The 17,955-nt window shown below is 44.6% G+C and overlaps 1 protein-coding gene across 1 annotated transcript in view; it reads left to right on the top strand.

Annotated features, from left to right (window-relative positions):
* PTPRM (protein tyrosine phosphatase receptor type M) overlaps window positions 1-17,955 on the top strand; it is a 594,672-nt gene that overhangs the window by 443,458 nt on the left and 133,259 nt on the right. Inside the window, 2 exon segments of the mRNA XM_007458456.1 lie at window positions 143-169; window positions 4,859-5,046. Coding sequence (XP_007458518.1) covers window positions 143-169; window positions 4,859-5,046 — 215 coding nt within the window.

Genomic DNA, 17,955 nt, shown 5'->3' with positions numbered 1-17,955 from the left:
TAGGAGCTTAGCGTGTTTGAAGTGTTGTAACCCGATGCTTTCTATGGCTTTCTGTGGGAAAACTGGGGGGCCTTTCATCAGTCATTTACTGTTCTTTCTCTTTTTACTTTCTCTGCATTGACCTGCTTATGATGTATGACAGACCCATTTGTGCCAACTGCAATTTTAGGTGAGAACATTTCCCTTTATCACAGTTTATTACAGGAGTAATTTCTAAAGTCAGTGGCCACTCTGTAGGAGACGGCAGTTTGATGCAAGGATCATAACCCGGACACGGGGGTGGTGGATGGCCTGGAGGGCTTGGGGGTGGGCATAGATAATAAAAAGACTTTCTCTAAACAACCTCCATTGATAAGAAGGGTTTGCCGTGTGTGTGTGTTGGGAATGATACCAAAAGGTTCCAATGAACGATCCCGGCTCCAGCGCTCTCCCTGTCCAGGTTCAGAATTAAAAGTCAGCTTTGATCCCAAGGAAAAACACAGTTTGTCATCACTCAGCTGTGTACTTGCAAGACCTAAAGTCTTGTCCAAAGTGGTGACAGTCATAAACGTGAAAATAGCTTCTTATTATTTTCACTTATTGCTAAGCACCGAAAACAGCAGTTTCAAAAATAGCATTTTTCTAATTTTGCCAAATGTTATGCAGAAAAATCATCACAGTAGAGATTTGGCCCCCTCCCCCTCCTCGGAGCTACCCAGGGCACCCCCAGCATTTCAGATGTCTGTCACACAGTGGAATTTCGAAGGAGCCGATGTTCTCAACAGCAAAACGACAAGCTGACACTTTATAATCACATGGTTTTTTATGTGTCGGATGTCACCAGAAATGAAATAAAATGTTAGCCTCCATGGGACAGAATGCAATGAAAGTAGGAAATATTCCCAGCGGGGGTTAAAGAAAAAATCCCATTTGTCCGGATATAAGAAGGGTGAGGAGAAATGGCATTACCTGGCCGTGATAGAACCAAACAATTATGAGCTGCTGTTGCCTTTGAGACCATAGCCCGAGCGTACCCGGCTATGTTCTCTCTCTATCAGTACTACTAACCTTACAGAAAAGGAGCACAACACAGATGACTTCAAGGTGTATAACCATCCCTCACAGCCAGAGCTCCATCCTTAGCTGTGCCAGTCCTGCTTCCTAACTCTCTTTACTAGGGTTTATATCTTGGCAACATAATTTTTCCCCCTGTGCTTCTCTTTTCTCTTAAGTTGTTATGATTTTTATGTAGAGGGTGTTGTTTTATTTTTCCCCCCCCTTATGGCGTTTTCTGGGCTTGATTAAGCAAGTTTGTTGCTTGAGGAAAAAATGAACTCAGACAGAAGTTGAAGAATGGACCTAAAGCAGACTTTTTGAATTTGCATCATTTTGAGGACTGATAAACAAACCCCACTAAAGCTGCCACCTTTTAATCCTGACTGTAAGGGAAAGAAAGCTGCATTTTTATCCTTTTCATAAGTGAGGGGCACAGGCTAATCTTAGGTGCCTGAACAATGCAATCTAAATGCAGATGACATTTGCAGAATCTCTTGATAGGCAAAGATTTGTGATTTCTTTGTGTGCCTGGCATTCATTCCGCAATTCCTCTAGTAGGTGTTCTGACCTTGGGGGAGCTGTGAGTGGGGAGGGCTGAGATGTGCATTGTCAGAGGGAAGAAAATGTTCAGATTTCACAGCAGGATTTAGATAAGCTTATTAAACAAATACCATCTTTTAAAGTTGGGGCTTTGTTATTACGAACACTAATGACATCTTTTAAAGTTGGTTAGGCTTCTCTACAGAGAGAGAGTCACTTGAACAGACAATTCAAATAGCAAAAATGATGCACATTGTGAAAAATAAGCCAGCCAGATCAACAAATAACTGTTACCGTGTTGAGCTGGTACCAACATGCCAATATGACAAATGGCGGTGCTTGGGGACTGTCCCTTCCACGTCACTCGGTGCGAAGGTGAATCCATATGTTACATAGGTTATCACTTGAAACCATGCAGTGAAGATATGCTGTACATCTACCCTGGCACTTTTGGGGAATAGTGCTATTTTAATTTACACTAAGACAGGAAGACGTGTTTTGTTGTGACTCACAGCTTAGCACAATTAAATACTCTAGTGCCTTTTATTCTCACAGGCTAAGGTGCCCGGCCCTAATGTATAAAGCTTTAGCATGCCTTTATATCATTTTCTTGCAAAAAAAAAAATAGGTAGCTAGATAGATGGATAGCTAGCTAGCTAGGTAGGACCATCGCCTACCTCAAAAACAGCATCCATTTCAATTCAAGATTTTTGAGCTGGTTCATTGAAAATTCGAGACAGTTTGTTAAAGAATGTAGGTAGAATGAATTCTCAGTTCTTAGAAAACCATCAGAACTTTTAGTGAGTAGCTTTATTTCTGATTTCCTCTTAGCCATATTTTTAATTAAAAATTGTGGGTGGGTAATTTTTAACAAATATCGGAAGTTAGTGACAAATGTATTTTATCAGTAATCATTCTTTTTGAAGAAGTCAGAGGAAACTGATGAATCACTAATTTTGGTGCAATCAAGATTTTCTGCTAGTTTAGGTGACCCAATTTCAGAACAGATATCACACCAGAAACCTTCAGTTTCCTCGTCGGCAGCTATGTTCTCAGTAATGGTGTTCTTTTCTTAGATGATCTGGTAGTGTTTAAATGCTTTAAGACGTGTCCACATAATAATGAGGTCAAGGTGTCATAGTGCAGTGGGGGTGATACATACAGTGGTGACAGTGGTGACCGCTCTGTGGACTTAAAACTTCCAAGAATGCCTCACCCTGGGATCAGAGCACTGTGAGGTTGCCAGTGGATCCACGTGGAAGACCCACATGATTCATTTGGGGAAGTGTAGAAGGTCAGTCCACAGTGGAGGGCATTTAGTTACGTTCATCCCAAAAGGTGCAAAACTGAGAGAACGAGAGGCACAGAGGGGAAACTAATTAATGTTCCATGTATTTGAGTATAAAGAGCAGAACTTCCTGCTGGAGCAGCTGAAAGCTCCAGGGATTCAGGGCTTCAGGAGGGAGCCTCCCCTACATCATGAGCTTGGCAGTTGCCAACAAGCAAATCCGATGTGAAAATGTCCCGGTTTATTTGCAACTGTTCTAATAGTTGGGAACATATGAATTTCTAAATTTCAAAGCAAATCCAAATGAAAAAAAATCATAAAATCAACTTACCACCTTTTTTATTTTGTCTTTGTGTCTTTAGCCACCTTGTAGTGATCCAGGTACCATTTCAGCAGCAGCACATAGCTACACACCTGTGTGCCACCCTTCATACCATGCATCCCAGGTGCTTTGCAATGCAGATAGAAGTGAGGTTTCAAGGCCAGGTCCAGCTCACCAAGCGCCCTTGAACTAAATTTCCTTTGGAGCTGAACTTCTCAGTTTAAACAAACAAACAGAAACCCATAGCTGAATTCCCTATTGATAAACAATCTGGTCATTTTTTTAATTGAACTTATCTTTTCTTATATGTTTTCACTCTTTATGCCTGAAATCAATTTTGATTTAATGTTCTCATTTTAAGTGACTTTCTCATTATATTTCAAGGAGACAGACCCTCAGTTGTAAAATGGCTGAGGGGATTCAGCATTATAATGAGTTAACCTGTAGAATGTGGAACTCTTAACCTAATAGCACCTTCCTGCATAAGACATTTTTTAATAGCTACAATTTCTGCAGTTCATTAATCTAATTTACTAGTAGTCTTCCATTAAAATTTAGCCTCTTTAGGCTTACTTGACCAAATTCTGACTTTAATTTTGTAATACAATTTGGTTGACTTGTTCAAGAAATTTAAGTGAGAAAATATATGGAGTACAACTGAGACTTATTTAGTCATTACTTGGTTCATGGGGGATGAAAAGCAATTATGATACTATTTTAACCTCCTTTTCTTATTGAGTGCTTAAATTAAACACCTCCATCCTAAGGTGATGGGAGAAATGAGGCTTTGCCCTCTGACCACCTATAAATAGAAAACTTAACTGTAAAATTAAAACACAAAATAAAAACTACCTGTACTTACTCACGCAGTACTATTGCTTATGCCCTGTTTCCTTTTTCTCCTCCTCTTTTCTCCTGATATGTATCTTCTTAAAAGTGCCTATAAATGGTAAGTTCCCCCATGCGCCCGCCCCATGGAGAAGGTGTGGAGGGAATGGGGGGGGGGCTGTCTTCTCTGTAGAACAAAGCCAGCTGGTTCTGCTGTGCGTTGGCCTGCATGTTAGCTCCTGTAGATCATCCCATGAGTGCTGTGTTGGCCCACCGTATCCTGTCCAGCTTTCTGATCCTGGAGCATGCGAAGTGACTTATCCAACCAGGTTCCTTTCTCTCCCCCTCCCGCCCCCCCAGTTATCTTGGATCTCATGTATCATGTCCACGTTTTCATTGCTAGCTTTGTAAGCCAACCCATCTTGTGCACTTTTTCTTTGCTCACAGAACATTCATACAGAGTTGATTTCCATCATCATACAAACTAGTTCACGAATCTTCGGAAGAACACAAGACTGGTTTTGCACCAGGCCTTGATGAAGTTTCAGACCGAAACTTTGATGAACTTTAGCGTCCGAAGGCTAAAGGGTTCTTACCAACTAGCTTTGGGAAAGCAAGAGATCGTTTGGACTGCTTTGTAAAAACAAAGATTCCTGCCGCATCGCTACTAGTATTGCCAACCCCACTAAAATCTCTAGACACTTAACTTTTCTTTTTTGCTGAGCCATCACGGGGATCGTGGCAGCCGTAGGTTGAGGGGATGTCAGCAGCCTCTTCTTAGATTCTCGGCGACCCCGTTGTAGCTGCTGGTTCCCCTCATTTTTTCCACGGCCTTCTTTTCCCAGACGAGACACACACGATGGCCAGTGACACCAGCAGCTTGGTGCAGCCCCACACGTACAAGAAGCGCGAGCCGGCCGACGTGCCCTACCAGACGGGGCAGCTGCACCCTGCCATCCGGGTGGCCGACCTGCTTCAGCACATCACGCAGATGAAGTGTGCAGAGGGCTACGGCTTCAAGGAGGAGTACGAGGTGAGCACGCACCCCACACCTGGGCTCCCCCTCCGCCCGCCTGGGCGCGGCGCCCGTGGGCTGTGCGACATCTCCCCTAGCTGGTGGGGCCCACGAGGCCGCCAGAAAGGGACGAGCTGTCTCATCCCTGGATCCATTTCCATCCAGCGGTGAGGCTTAACCAGCGGGGGGATGTCCTACCTTAAATGAAAAGAGGAGAAATACTTCTTCACCTTTTTCTTTATTCTGCATAAATAGGCCATGAAAACGGAGGCCTGCCGGGCTCTCTTCCCCATTCCTCACCACCTTTCCTGGCTTTTCCTATAATAAAGTCTGATGTTAAATCCCAATAATTTTGAGGGTCATCTCAGGAAGAAGCTGTCCACCTAGAACGGTTGTAGACCAACCAGCAACGTCTTGCATGGAGATGAGATGGCAGTAGAGGGACCGGCTAGTGTCACCGTCCTGCCAGCCCAGGGAGCAGGTCGCTGTCCTGGGATCCAGTGCAGGCAGCCCTTGGGGGCCTTTCCAGGAACAGCAATATATAATCTGGCACCATATATAAATCTAGGACTCACCCCTTTCACAGCCTCTGTCCTCAGCCTAATTCTGTTGGAAAGTCTTTCCCAAACTGAAGAGAATTAATTTATTTGAAGAGTCTGGTTCAAAAGAGCACACCTTCACTGAGTGTGTGTGCATGTGTGTGTATGTGTGTGTGTGTGTGTGTGTGTGTGTGGTGAGGGGGGAGAAGGAAGGGGCTTGGATTTCTCTGTTACCTTATTAAGTAAAATTAGTTCACAGTCATTGGCGAAGATAAAGTAGCAGCATGCTGACAGTAAAAATAGGATCAGAAAGCCACATGGCTCTTTAAATCTAGGAACGTGTTTCTGGTACTGCATCTACCTGACTAGCTCCTACTTGGAAAACATCTTGTCTGGAATTAGAGTATTTTTTTTTTTTTTTTTTTTTTTTTGCTGTGCGCAGGCCCCTCACCGATGTGGCCTCTCCCGCTGCGGAGCACAGGCTCCGGACGCGCAGGCCCAGCGGCCATGGCTCACGGGCTTATCCGCTCCGCGGCATGTGGGATCTTCCCGGACCGGGGCACGAACCTGCGTCCCCTGCATCGGCAGGCGGACCCCCAACCACTGCGCCACCAGGGAAGCCCAGGAATTAGAGTATTTTTAAAATCAGTTTCTACCACCTCCCTATCCTTCGACGTTCAAACTCTGCTTCTTTCTCCTCTTGGGGGACCCTCATGATGCCTCAGTTTTATGCCCCAGATGCTGCATTATCTTGGGTTTAGCTTAACTGTCCAAGGCTCATTATAGCAGTCAGAGCCCCACCACTGCTCTGCTTCTTTGAAGGCTAGGTCTTTGTTCAACGCAGGCAAATACACAGACACACTTTGCTCTGCCGACACGTGTGTCCTCACGTATTACCAATGACCGCAGTTCAAAAGACTGCAAAGCCAAGAAAACAGTCACAAACCAGGGCCCAAAGGTTTGATTTAAGTCCAGAAAATATTTCCAAATGAAGTTCTGCATTTTAGCCATCCTGAAATTCTTAGGTTTGCCTTTAGTGATTTAATTCATAATTCACTGAAACTGACCGCCTTTGCATATTTCCTCCTGCACTTTTAAAGCCTGGCTTAGGAATTAATAGGATTAAGAGCAAGACTTCCAAAAGCATTAATACCTTATGAAAGACAAAATTAGATTATTGAGAAAATATCAGCCTAATGAATAGAGACGATGTCTTTAGTTCTATCCAATCTTCTGAATGCAGATAGCGCTCTAATGTTTATTAAACATGTTAATGTCAAAGAGATTAGTTATAGGCTCAAATAACAATTCGTAAAATAACCTGAGTCCAATTTTTCATGGACTATTTTAAAATACCTACCTTAGGACTTCTAATAACACACGATAGATGATGCGTATTTGAAAGTATGCAGAAAATCAGTTCCGATTCACATCTCCTGAAGAAATATGATTTATAAGTGCAAACTGAAACAGTGTATACTCATCTTAAGTGTGTTATAATTGATGATTGAGTTGTTATACTCTGCAATAAAATGTTGTATTAGGGCTTCCCTGGTGGTGCAGTGGTTGAGGGTCCGCCTGCCGATGCAGGGGACACGGGTTCGTGCCCCGGTCCAGGAAGATCCCACGTCCCGCGGAGCGGCTAGGCCCGTGAGCCATGGCCGCTGAGCCTGCGCGTCCGGAGCCTGTGCTCCTCAACGGGAGAGGCCACAACAGTGAGAGGTCCGCGTACTGCAAAAAAAAAAAAAATGTTGTATTAGTTACAGTTCAAAAAACTCTTTTTCCCATGCTAGCTATTCAGTGGATCAGAGAAGACTGTTTCTTTTTTTAATTTATTTTATTGAAGTATAGTTGATTCACAATGTTGTGTTAATTTCTGCTGTACAGCAAAGTGATTCAGTTATACATATATATTCGTATTTTTTTCATATTCGTTTCCATTATGGTTTATCACAGGATATTGAATATAGTTCCCTGTGCTATACAGTAGGACCTTGTTGTTTATCCATTCTACATATAACAGTTTGCCTCTGCTAATCCCAAACTCCCATTCCTTCACTCCCCCATGTCCCCTCCCCCTTGGCAACCACAAGTCTGTTCTCTATGTCTGTGAGTCTGTTTCTGTTTCATAGATACGTTCATTTGTGTCGTATTTTAGATTCCACATATAAGTTATCGTATGGTATTTGTCTTTCTCTAGCTGACTTAATTCACTTAGTATGATAATCTCTAGTTGCATCCATGTTCTGCAAATAGCATTATCTCATTATTTTTTATGGCTGAGTAGTATTCCATTGTATATATGTACCACATCTTCTTTATCCATTCATCTGTCGATGGACATTTAGGTTGTTTCCATGTCTTAGTTATTGTAAATAATGCTGCTATGAACATAGGGGTGCATGTATCTTTTTGAATTATAGTTTTGTCTGGATATATGCCCAGGAGTTGGATTGCTGGATCATGTGGCAACTCTGTTTTTAGTTTTTTGAGGAACCTTTCTACTGTTTTCCATAGTGGTTGCAGCAACTTAACATTCACACCAACAGTGTACGAGGGCTCCCTTTTCTCCACACCCCAGAGACAACTGTTTAACATATACAGGTATCCAATCATCACATTATACACCCTAAAGTTACACAATGTTATGTGTCAGTTATATCTCAATAAAACTGAGGAGGGCGGGAGTAAAAACTTTTCAATGCCAAAATCATTATCAGCTTTTTTTTAAAGAAGGAAGGGAAAAAAAAAAAAGAGCAAATACTAGAGAGGAAAGCGGGAACAAATAGAAACATGCTATTGGGAGAAGTATGAGATGGAAAGTTCTGTTAGTAATAATCCTAGCACTCAGTAATTTTCAGGTTATTAAGTAGCCTCCCTCCTGGGGGCAGGGTGCAGATGTGGGTGGGAGGATCATGGTGGGACAGACTAAACGGGACATGAGGAGTGATGCTGGCACAAGGGTAAATCTATGGAGTGGCCACAGGGAGAGGGGAACACCTGCTCAGTCTCTCACCTACATCCCGAAGTCCCCCCTCTCCCTCGCCATCCGTGCCTGCACATGGCTGTATTACATGCCCACATCTTCCCTGGAGGCACAGCCAAGCTTATGGGGATTAATGGGGCAGTGGCAAACCCCAGCTGCCGTTATCCTGCTCGACTTTCTTTAGAGAAAAATCCCAGGGGATTTTTATTTCAGTGTGAATCTGGAAACATCCTTAAGCAGTTATGTTTTAAAGCCCAATTTGGCTTTTAGAACTCTAACCAAACGCACCTCTTTGAATCTTGCTGTGAAGTCTGCAACGTTCCCTCAAACCCACACCAAAAGTCAGGAGTGTGTGGCTGCCTGGTGTCGTGTGAAGCTCGAGGATCAGATGGTAAGAGGCCGTGGTTTGGAAAGAGGCTCTAGTACCAGACTGTGGATATTCCAGCTCAGCCTGGACCAAGCTGTCCAACCTCCTGGGCCTCAGTTTCCCCATCTGTAAAATGGGATAACTATAGTATCAACCTCATAAGAGTATTGTGTGCACTTAATGCATCATAAGTACTAGAACTGAATCTGATATTCAGTGGCAGCTTTAGCTAATAAAAGAGGAAAGGACTAGTTTATAATAGGATCCAAGGCAGGACGTTCACCGTGTGGTCTTTACAGGGGAACTGTCAATTACAATTTCAGTACCTCTCCTGTGTTCACACTCTGGATAGATAGTTCACTTACCATGTATCATCAAAACTTGCCATTCAAAAGTAACTTAAATAAATAGGTAGGTTTGAGTCTGTGGACAAAGAGTTTGAGAACTGAGAAAATAAGTTAAATATTTTTTTCTTTTTTAAAATATTGGCGTATAGTTGACTTACAATACTATATTGGTTTCAGGTGTACAACATGGTGATTTGATATTTTTATAGATTACCCGTCAAGTTATTATGATATTATTGACTGTATTCCCTGTGCTGAATATTACATCCCTGTAACTTACTCTTTTTTCTTTCTTACAGTTTACCAGATAAAATACAGTTTTCTCAGTTAAACCTGAACTTCAGATAAACAGAATAATTCTTTAATATAAGTATGTCCCAAATACTGCATAGGACATACTTATACTAAAAACTACTCACTGCATATATGAAACTCAGTTAATATTTAAAAGTATATGCTGTCGGGCTTCCCTGGTGGGCAGTGGTTGAGAGTCCGCCTGCCAATGCAGGGGACACGGGTTCGTGCCCCGGTCCGGGAAGATCCCACATGCCGCGGAGCGGCTGGGCCCATGAGCCATGACCGCTGAGCCTGCGCGTCCGGAGCCTGTGCTCCGCAACGGGAGAGGCCACAACAGTGAGAGGCCCGCGTACCACAAAAAAAAAAAGTATATGCTGTCAACTTTTATTGTTGAAACAATATTTTCATATCTAAGTTAGACAAGTCCTAAGGGATGGTGTAGCTACAGACAACAGAATACTACTATCTTTTAAACAATGGTTCTATGAGTGTCTTTGCAAGGTCGGCTTTGGGGAAAAGCTTACCTTAAGCTGCGCTTGTTAGTTCACTGGAGAATACCAAGCACATGGGGTGAATGTGACACGCCTGGGTGCTGGGGACACGGAGGACACCGAGTGTCCTGCCCTCAGGAGTCTCCCTCTGCAGGAGGAATCAGTCATGGGGTGATTGTAGCACCTCTTATGAAACCTCACAAGAGAGATTTGCGTTAGTACTTTGAAGGCTGGAGGTGCAAGTCTGGGCAAGGATGACTTTTTCCTTGAAGGATGTGTCGGAGTTGGCCAGGGGAAGGCAAAAGAGTGGGATTCCAGGTAGACGCAGAAGCAAGAGAACGTGGGCAGTCAGGGCGCTGTCATGAAGGGCCATGTGTGTCCCACCCAGAAGCTTGTACATCACTCTGGCCGCCGTGGGAAGAGAAGAATAATTCAGGTAACACATGCATCTCATTCCTGTACCTGGAGGGAGATCTGTTCACACAAACAGCTTAATTTTTAAATGCTGTTGTACGCGGCACACAGGAACTGCTTGAAAGATAATAATCCACACCCAAAAAGTAAAGGGGAGATGGAAAATGTATTCACTGGAAAAGAATAGTATGAACTACATCCCTTTCTCCCCACGCAAAAAAATGCAGTGCAGTGCTTGGCTTCCAGATTTGCTGAAGCGATGAATTACTTCCGTTCAGAAGCATTTCTTGGGGGAAACCATCAAGAAAGCCTCAGGTTGCCGCCATGACTCAGCACAATCACCCAATCAGTTGGTTTTCTTCAATCCGTGTACGTTGGGAAACACCAGCCATTTAGACTGTAAGATACTTTTGAAATAGTGACTTTTTCTCTGTTGACACTGTTTCAACAAATTCGTCTTTATCTTTTCCAAGACAGAGATGTCTGAAAACTGGCCTTAACCCTGGAAGGTTTCAGTTACCGCTCAAGTAGCCGACTGAAGTGTGTCCAAACCAGAGGGAAAACATGCTGGGGATAAGACAGAACAGCACTGAGTGCAGAAGATTTTGTTTGTTTGTTTTTGTTTTTTGTTCTAACAAGATCATCATATGGCATCTCTCACCAGGGAAGTGCAATAATTTGATTCAAAAGAAACTCAGACATGAATCACAGTAAAAAAAAAAAAGTAAACAGGCTGAATTGAACAGAAAGCGGCATGTTGTCAGCAGAGACTGGTTTGGGGATCTCAGAGGAGAAAGACCCAGTGGAAAGGGCAAGTTTGTTTACACTGCTGCAAAAGAGGAGCTGGTTCTTTCTTCCAAAAAGCAAAGATCAGTCTGTGCTAAGCCCTTGGAGGAGATCCGTGGGTTTACCAGAAGTGGAGAAAGGAGACAGCTGCACTCAGGAAGCAGTGGAGGCCTGAGCGGCCGCCCCAACAGACTCCTGGGCCTTTATCACCTGGAGTGAAAAGGAAGATTCTCCAGCTCTGCCCTGAGCCAGTAGGCCCTGCCCTAGATGTGGGAGCTGCTACCTGAGTGGGACGGAGGGGGTCCCAGCCTCAGGGGTGACCCTGCACAGTTGGAGAATGAATTCCTGCCCCTCGGTCGTCCCCAAAAGGTCTTCTTTGGTCCTGGATTTTTGAACTGATCTAACTGTCTTCTGGGATCCAAGCAGAAAAGCAATTAACCTGAAGTAGGCAAATAGTTGTGCAGTTCTGAAAGAATGTGTGTTGCTATCGTTGTAAAATTAAGATAAAGGAAAGACAGCAATTGAAAACTACTCCCACGTAGGACCTCCTGAAAAACACTGATGGTACTATTTCATTAGCTAATAATTAATATTGCTCTGGGGCACAAAAATGTATTTTCCAATTACTAGAGCTGAAATGTATAAACCTAAGTAACTCGTGGCAGCTGCTTCTCAAACAACTGTGTGTGTGTGTGCATATATGTCTAAACTTATTTAGAAAAGCATTAGCCTGACCCCACCTACTTTTATCCTGTGTGTTTCTCTAGGGTACAAACACGGATGATTAATTTTATAATTGAACACGGAGACTGGTTTTTTGCTCAGTTTAAATTGGGGAATTGGAAGCTTTATGCCAAGATCTTCAGGCTTAAGTACAACCTATGCGTTTTTCCAAGGAACCTGGAGTTTTTTTAAACATGTCTGACTCCTAGTAGCTCCTTGTAGATCTTTTTTAAATGTATGGATTGTCTGAATTGAACAGAAAGCGGCATGTTGTCAGCAGAGACTGGTTTGGGGATCTCAGAGGAGAAAGACCCAGTGGAAAGGGCAAGTTTGTTTACACTGCTGCAAAAGAGGAGCTGGTTCTTTCTTCCAAAAAGCAAAGATCAGTCTGTGCTAAGCCCTTGGAGGAGATCCGTGGGTTTACCAGAAGTGGAGAAAGGAGACAGCTGCACTCAGGAAGCAGTGGAGGCCTGAGCGGCCGCCCCAACAGACTCCTGGGCCTTTATCACCTGGAGTGAAAAGGAAGATTCTCCAGCTCTGCCCTGAGCCAGTAGGCCCTGCCCTAGATGTGGGAGCTGCTACCTGAGTGGGACGGAGGGGGTCCCAGCCTCAGGGGTGACCCTGCACAGTTGGAGAATGAATTCCTGCCCCTCGGTCGTCCCCAAAAGGTCTTCTTTGGTCCTGGATTTTTGAACTGATCTAACTGTCTTCTGGGATCCAAGCAGAAAAGCAATTAACCTGAAGTAGGCAAATAGTTGTGCAGTTCTGAAAGAATGTGTGTTGCTATCGTTGTAAAATTAAGATAAAGGAAAGACAGCAATTGAAAACTACTCCCACGTAGGACCTCCTGAAAAACACTGATGGTACTATTTCATTAGCTAATAATTAATATTGCTCTGGGGCACAAAAATGTATTTTCCAATTACTAGAGCTGAAATGTATAAACCTAAGTAACTCGTGGCAGCTGCTTCTCAAACAACTGTGTGTGTGTGTGCATATATGTCTAAACTTATTTAGAAAAGCATTAGCCTGACCCCACCTACTTTTATCCTGTGTGTTTCTCTAGGGTACAAACACGGATGATTAATTTTATAATTGAACACGGAGACTGGTTTTTTGCTCAGTTTAAATTGGGGAATTGGAAGCTTTATGCCAAGATCTTCAGGCTTAAGTACAACCTATGCGTTTTTCCAAGGAACCTGGAGTTTTTTTAAACATGTCTGACTCCTAGTAGCTCCTTGTAGATCTTTTTTAAATGTATGGATTGTAGGGGCTTCCCTTCCCTGGTGGCGCAGTGGTTGAGAGTCCGCCTGCCGATGCAGGGGACGCGGGTTCGTGCCCCGGTCCGGGAGGATCCCACATGCCGCGGAGCGGCTGGGCCCGTGAGCCGTGGCCGCTGAGCCTGCGCGTCCGGAGTCTGTGCTCCGCAACGGGAGAGGCCACAACGGTGAGAGGGCCGCGTACCGCAAAAAAAAACAAAAACAAACAAACAAAATGTATGGATTGTATATTTTCCCCTCTCATCCTTCCCCCTGTTTTCTAAGTAAAACAGCGGATTTTGTTCAGTGTAAGCACAATGTTATATTTGATGGCTTTGTCTGTATTTGACAGAGTGTGGTGAGCTAAGAAGGAATTGTCTTAGCAAAAAAAAGTCTCACTTGCCCTCCAAATCTGAGTTTCATTTTGGTTTGTTTTTTGTTTGTTTGTTTGTTTAATTTACTTGCCTCCCCCCTCAGGGAAGCCAGCGAAAACTAAATAGAGAAAACCACTCCCTGAAAAACCACTTCCTCCCCATGGAGGCTGCAGTTCTAATTCCTGATGAGATGCCCTTAGACAGCAAGGCCCTCAGCTGGGAAGACAGGCCAGCATCCCCAGGTGGGCAGCAGTGCCGCTGGGGAGAAGGGCGCCCTGTGCCTGGTCCCTCCCCGTGCGGGGCTAGTGGGCTGGTACCTCTAGAAAAGTTCTAAGAATAGTGCCCAGTGGCCTCTTTGCTGGGTTTTGAAAACAGAGGCCGAGGCAGGTGGAATGAGAGGTGCTTTTGTGTTCTTACCTGCTGGAACCATTGCCGACACAGCTGGCCCGTGCTCGTGGGTGGTCCAGCGTGAAGGCACCCCCTTCCCCTCACCTCCAGCCTGCACACTCTTCAGATGTGCTTTTCAGTTCCCGCTTCATATTCTGAGGCACCAGCTGAGTCCATCAATTGCCACAATCAGTGCAGGTTATTTTCTGTCCCACAGGACACAAAATAAACAAAACAAAACCATTGAAAGCCAAGGATGGGGACATGGGGGAGCCTTGGCAAGCTCTATAAATACATTAAGAATCACAACAGCTGCGCCTCCAGTGGCTGCCGCAGCCAAGTAAGTTTTGACATTTTTTTTTTCCTTTAATTATTACGGTGATGCTGAGCCAGGTCCGTGAGAAAATGATAAAAAAAAAAACTTCTGTGTGAAATTTTGAGGCTGCTTCAAGCTGTTTGGGGCAAATCAAGTGTATGTGTTTATGAATACATTCTTAGTAGATGAAAATCTCTGCGTATTTTAAATAACGCAACAGAGACGGTTGATTTTTACTGTGAATACTCGGTAGATTTTTCACTAAACTACAAATATAAAAGTGTCTGTTTTATTTGTCGCGTGCTCCATTTTGTCATGCTTGCTTTCAGGACCTCTTATGTGTTAGCTGATTTTTTTAATCCAGTTTCCTTTTGCCCACACCCCTGATAATATCCTGGACTCAGAAAACTTCAGAAAATTTAGTTAAAAATTGTTATTTCCCACGACTCTCTACTCCTCCCTCTGATTTTAGTTCATGGCGGTAGACCTTTTCCAGTTTGTTTGGAGTAGTTCTAGTTCACCGTCTGGTTTCCATTTTGAAGCTGGTCATTAGAACTGTCTTTATCTCCCCCGGGAGGAGTTAGGCGCTTTCCGCACTTGTTAACATGCTTTTAGTGTCGGGTGCCATTAGTCACAGGACCCGGCCCAGAAGGGACTGTCGGGATGCCTGTATCCCACACCTGCCGACCTCGTGTGTATCTGGTATCAGCTGGATGCTGTCACCACCTGCTAACCTGGTCCAGCTGGCTTCAGCACAGTGGTATTGCCCCTCCCCCCGACCTCCCGTCAGCACCTCCCAAGTCCTATCCGCCTCCCCTCCTACCGTTTCCAATTCCATCCCTTCCTCTCCCAGCCCACCGGCCGCCCTCATCTCTTGCCCACCCCCTTGTAACTCTCCCCGACCTCATCTCTTGACATTTACTCTCCCCCTTCATATCTACCCTCCACTCTGCAACCAGTTTTCTTTGGGAAACAGATGTTATCACATGTGATGCCAAAACATCTGCTCTGGATTCTTTGCTTTGCAAAATTAGGCCCCTCCTTAGCAGAGAGTGCTCAGTCCTCCAGGACGCGGCCCTGGGCCTGCTGCCGGCTGTCACTGTAGCCACAGCAGCTTCCCGCCACGTGCTTCAGGCCCCGCTCCTGCCACCTTTCACACCCTCAGCACCTCGTGTCTCTGGGCTGTGCGCCACGTCGTGGTTTCTGCCTCGAGTGACTCCCAGCTCCTCCTTCACCTGCCAGCTCCCTTCAGACCCAACATGGATGTTACCAGACACCAGGCCGTCCACGATCTCATAGCTCTGCATTAGAATAACATAGTGGGCAATAATAATACCGTGGGCAATGTATTAACTGATAATATGGTAAAGTGTACATTAATTGATTATCCAATAGATATTTGAGAAACACTGCTAAATATGTTACTTTACATTTGTTGAATTGATTTCTGTGTATTTCAACACATACACCCCTAGAAGGGGAAATGAAGTTAAAGGTGGATAGAACTATTACAGTCACACACTGAGAATGGTACACATCATCACGTGGGAGCAAGTGGATTAGCAATGTCCAGCCAGGAAAAACTGCGCTGACCAACTTGAACCTTACCAATACCCATCACTTAAAAATGAGAAGAATGGCATGGTTCCATCTGATCATTTTTACTCACTGAATGCCAACCATATGTTTAAAAAAATTAGGGTAAATGTTTTTGTTCCATATTTGCTTTCATTTCTTTTTTAATCCCTAATAGAAATAATGTAGAAATATCTAGTGACTTCAGTGCATTTCAAAACAAGACTATTGCAAGAGAGAAACTGTATGCCATCATACAGATTCAAAGCTCATAAAGGTAATTTGTGTTATCATGGATGTATTTTCAGGGGGAGCAAGGTTTTGAGGGGTGAACTTTTCATGAAATCCTGCTTGGTTCCTAGAAAGATGATGATGATGTTGATGGTTAGACCTACGTTGGTCTAGCCCTAACCCTAATGTGGTAGCACTCTACAAAGATACACGCACAGATAGAGACACATAGATAGTTCTAACCACAATGCTCTTACACTGTTATCACACCCATTTTACAGATGAAGGAATGACTCAGAATGTAAGTTCTTTTCCACTACAGCACATAACTTCTTCATGGGACACCACGAAACACAGACCTACAGAAGTTAACCTTGGGTTTTATTGATTTGACTTGTGATTTCATGGCAGGAGCATTGTTTTACTCTGTGCAGTTTTATTTGCTTTGAAGGGTTGTGTCCTTTGGCAGAGGACAGAGCCAGCCCCGGGGGCCCCACTGACAGCACCAACTCTGGTTTGTTTCAGCATCTCAGCATCAGCAGATGCTTCCCCTTAACCTTGCTCAGCATCTCGGCTCCAAGAGCGCAGTCACTCCGACATTGCTCCTGCGCTGGCTTTTCCTTGTCAAGAAATGCAGGGAAATTACTCTGCAAATATCAGCCAGCCTGGCTCGTCAGAAACCCACCAGGACCAGCTATAAGCTAAAATCAAGCTGCTGCTCTTGAGAGGCATAGATCCCATAGGCTGTCTCCCTGGATTGCTGCACGACTGCCAGCCAACCCAGTAGAGGGAGGGCGGAGAGGAAATGTAGACGCGAGTTGTGTGTGAAAAGCTGAAGGTTTTCTCAGAGATCCTCTCTGGAAGAGATTCTGGAAGAGGTTGCATCTTTTTTCAGTGAGGTGATTCAACATAACGGTAACAACCTTGTGAACTGGATCTCTGACCTCCAGGCAAGACCAAGATAACATGTCTCAGCTTCGACTAAAACATAACCAGTTGAAAAGGCAATTATTCTTTTTCACAGAACAGTGCTGGGAAGTAGAAAGGGCCGTGGATTGGCCATGAGAAGACTGGATCCCAAGTCTTTGACCTGTCACGTCACTGAAGAGTCTCGCTGAGACCCTAACCCCAGACCCTTGAGCAAACCACTCACCTCCCCTGAAGCAAGTGGGTCAGTTCCAAAAACCAAGCACCTCCTAGAGTCTCTGTATCATTAGTGGAGCTGTCACCTTGGTGTTGTTGGACTCCCAGTTTGGTTGACACATCTCCATGGACGGGATGTTTTTTGGTTCATGCTTCTCCATGGATGGGATGGTGTTTTTTTTGGCGGGGGGTGCGGGGGGGTGGTTGTAGGAGTTAATTAATTAATTTAGTTTTGCTGTGTTGGGTCTTCGTTTCTGTGCGAGGGCTTTCTCTAGTTGTGGCAAGTGGGGGCCACTCTTCATTGCGGTGCGCGGGCCTCTCACTACCGCAGTCTCTCTTGTTGCGGAGCATGGGCTCCAGACGTGCAGGTTCAGTAGTGGTGGCTCACGGGCCTAGTTGCTCCGCGGCATGTGGGATCCTCCCAGACCAGGGCTCAAACCCATGTCCCCTGCATTAGCAGGCAGATTCTCAACCACTGCGCCACCAGGGAAGCCCGGATGGGGTGTTTTTTGCTTGATGTATCTCCATGGATGGAATGTTCTCCATTGGGCAGCCCTGACCAGCTGCCTGAAAACCGAAGCCTGGCGGTCACTGGTGTGTAGAGGGCCGTCACTTGGGACCCGCGGGCAGTTCTCTGGCCCCCTCTTGCCAGTTTTGAGTTTATTCAGCATTTCTGAACGAGGGAGTTTCTG

Source organism: Lipotes vexillifer, unplaced genomic scaffold, assembly GCF_000442215.2.
Source record: "Lipotes vexillifer unplaced genomic scaffold, Lipotes_vexillifer_v1.1 scaffold447, whole genome shotgun sequence".
In the NCBI taxonomy this organism is placed as follows: domain Eukaryota; kingdom Metazoa; phylum Chordata; class Mammalia; order Artiodactyla; family Lipotidae; genus Lipotes; species Lipotes vexillifer.
This window is presented reverse-complemented; position numbering and strand designations above follow the sequence as displayed.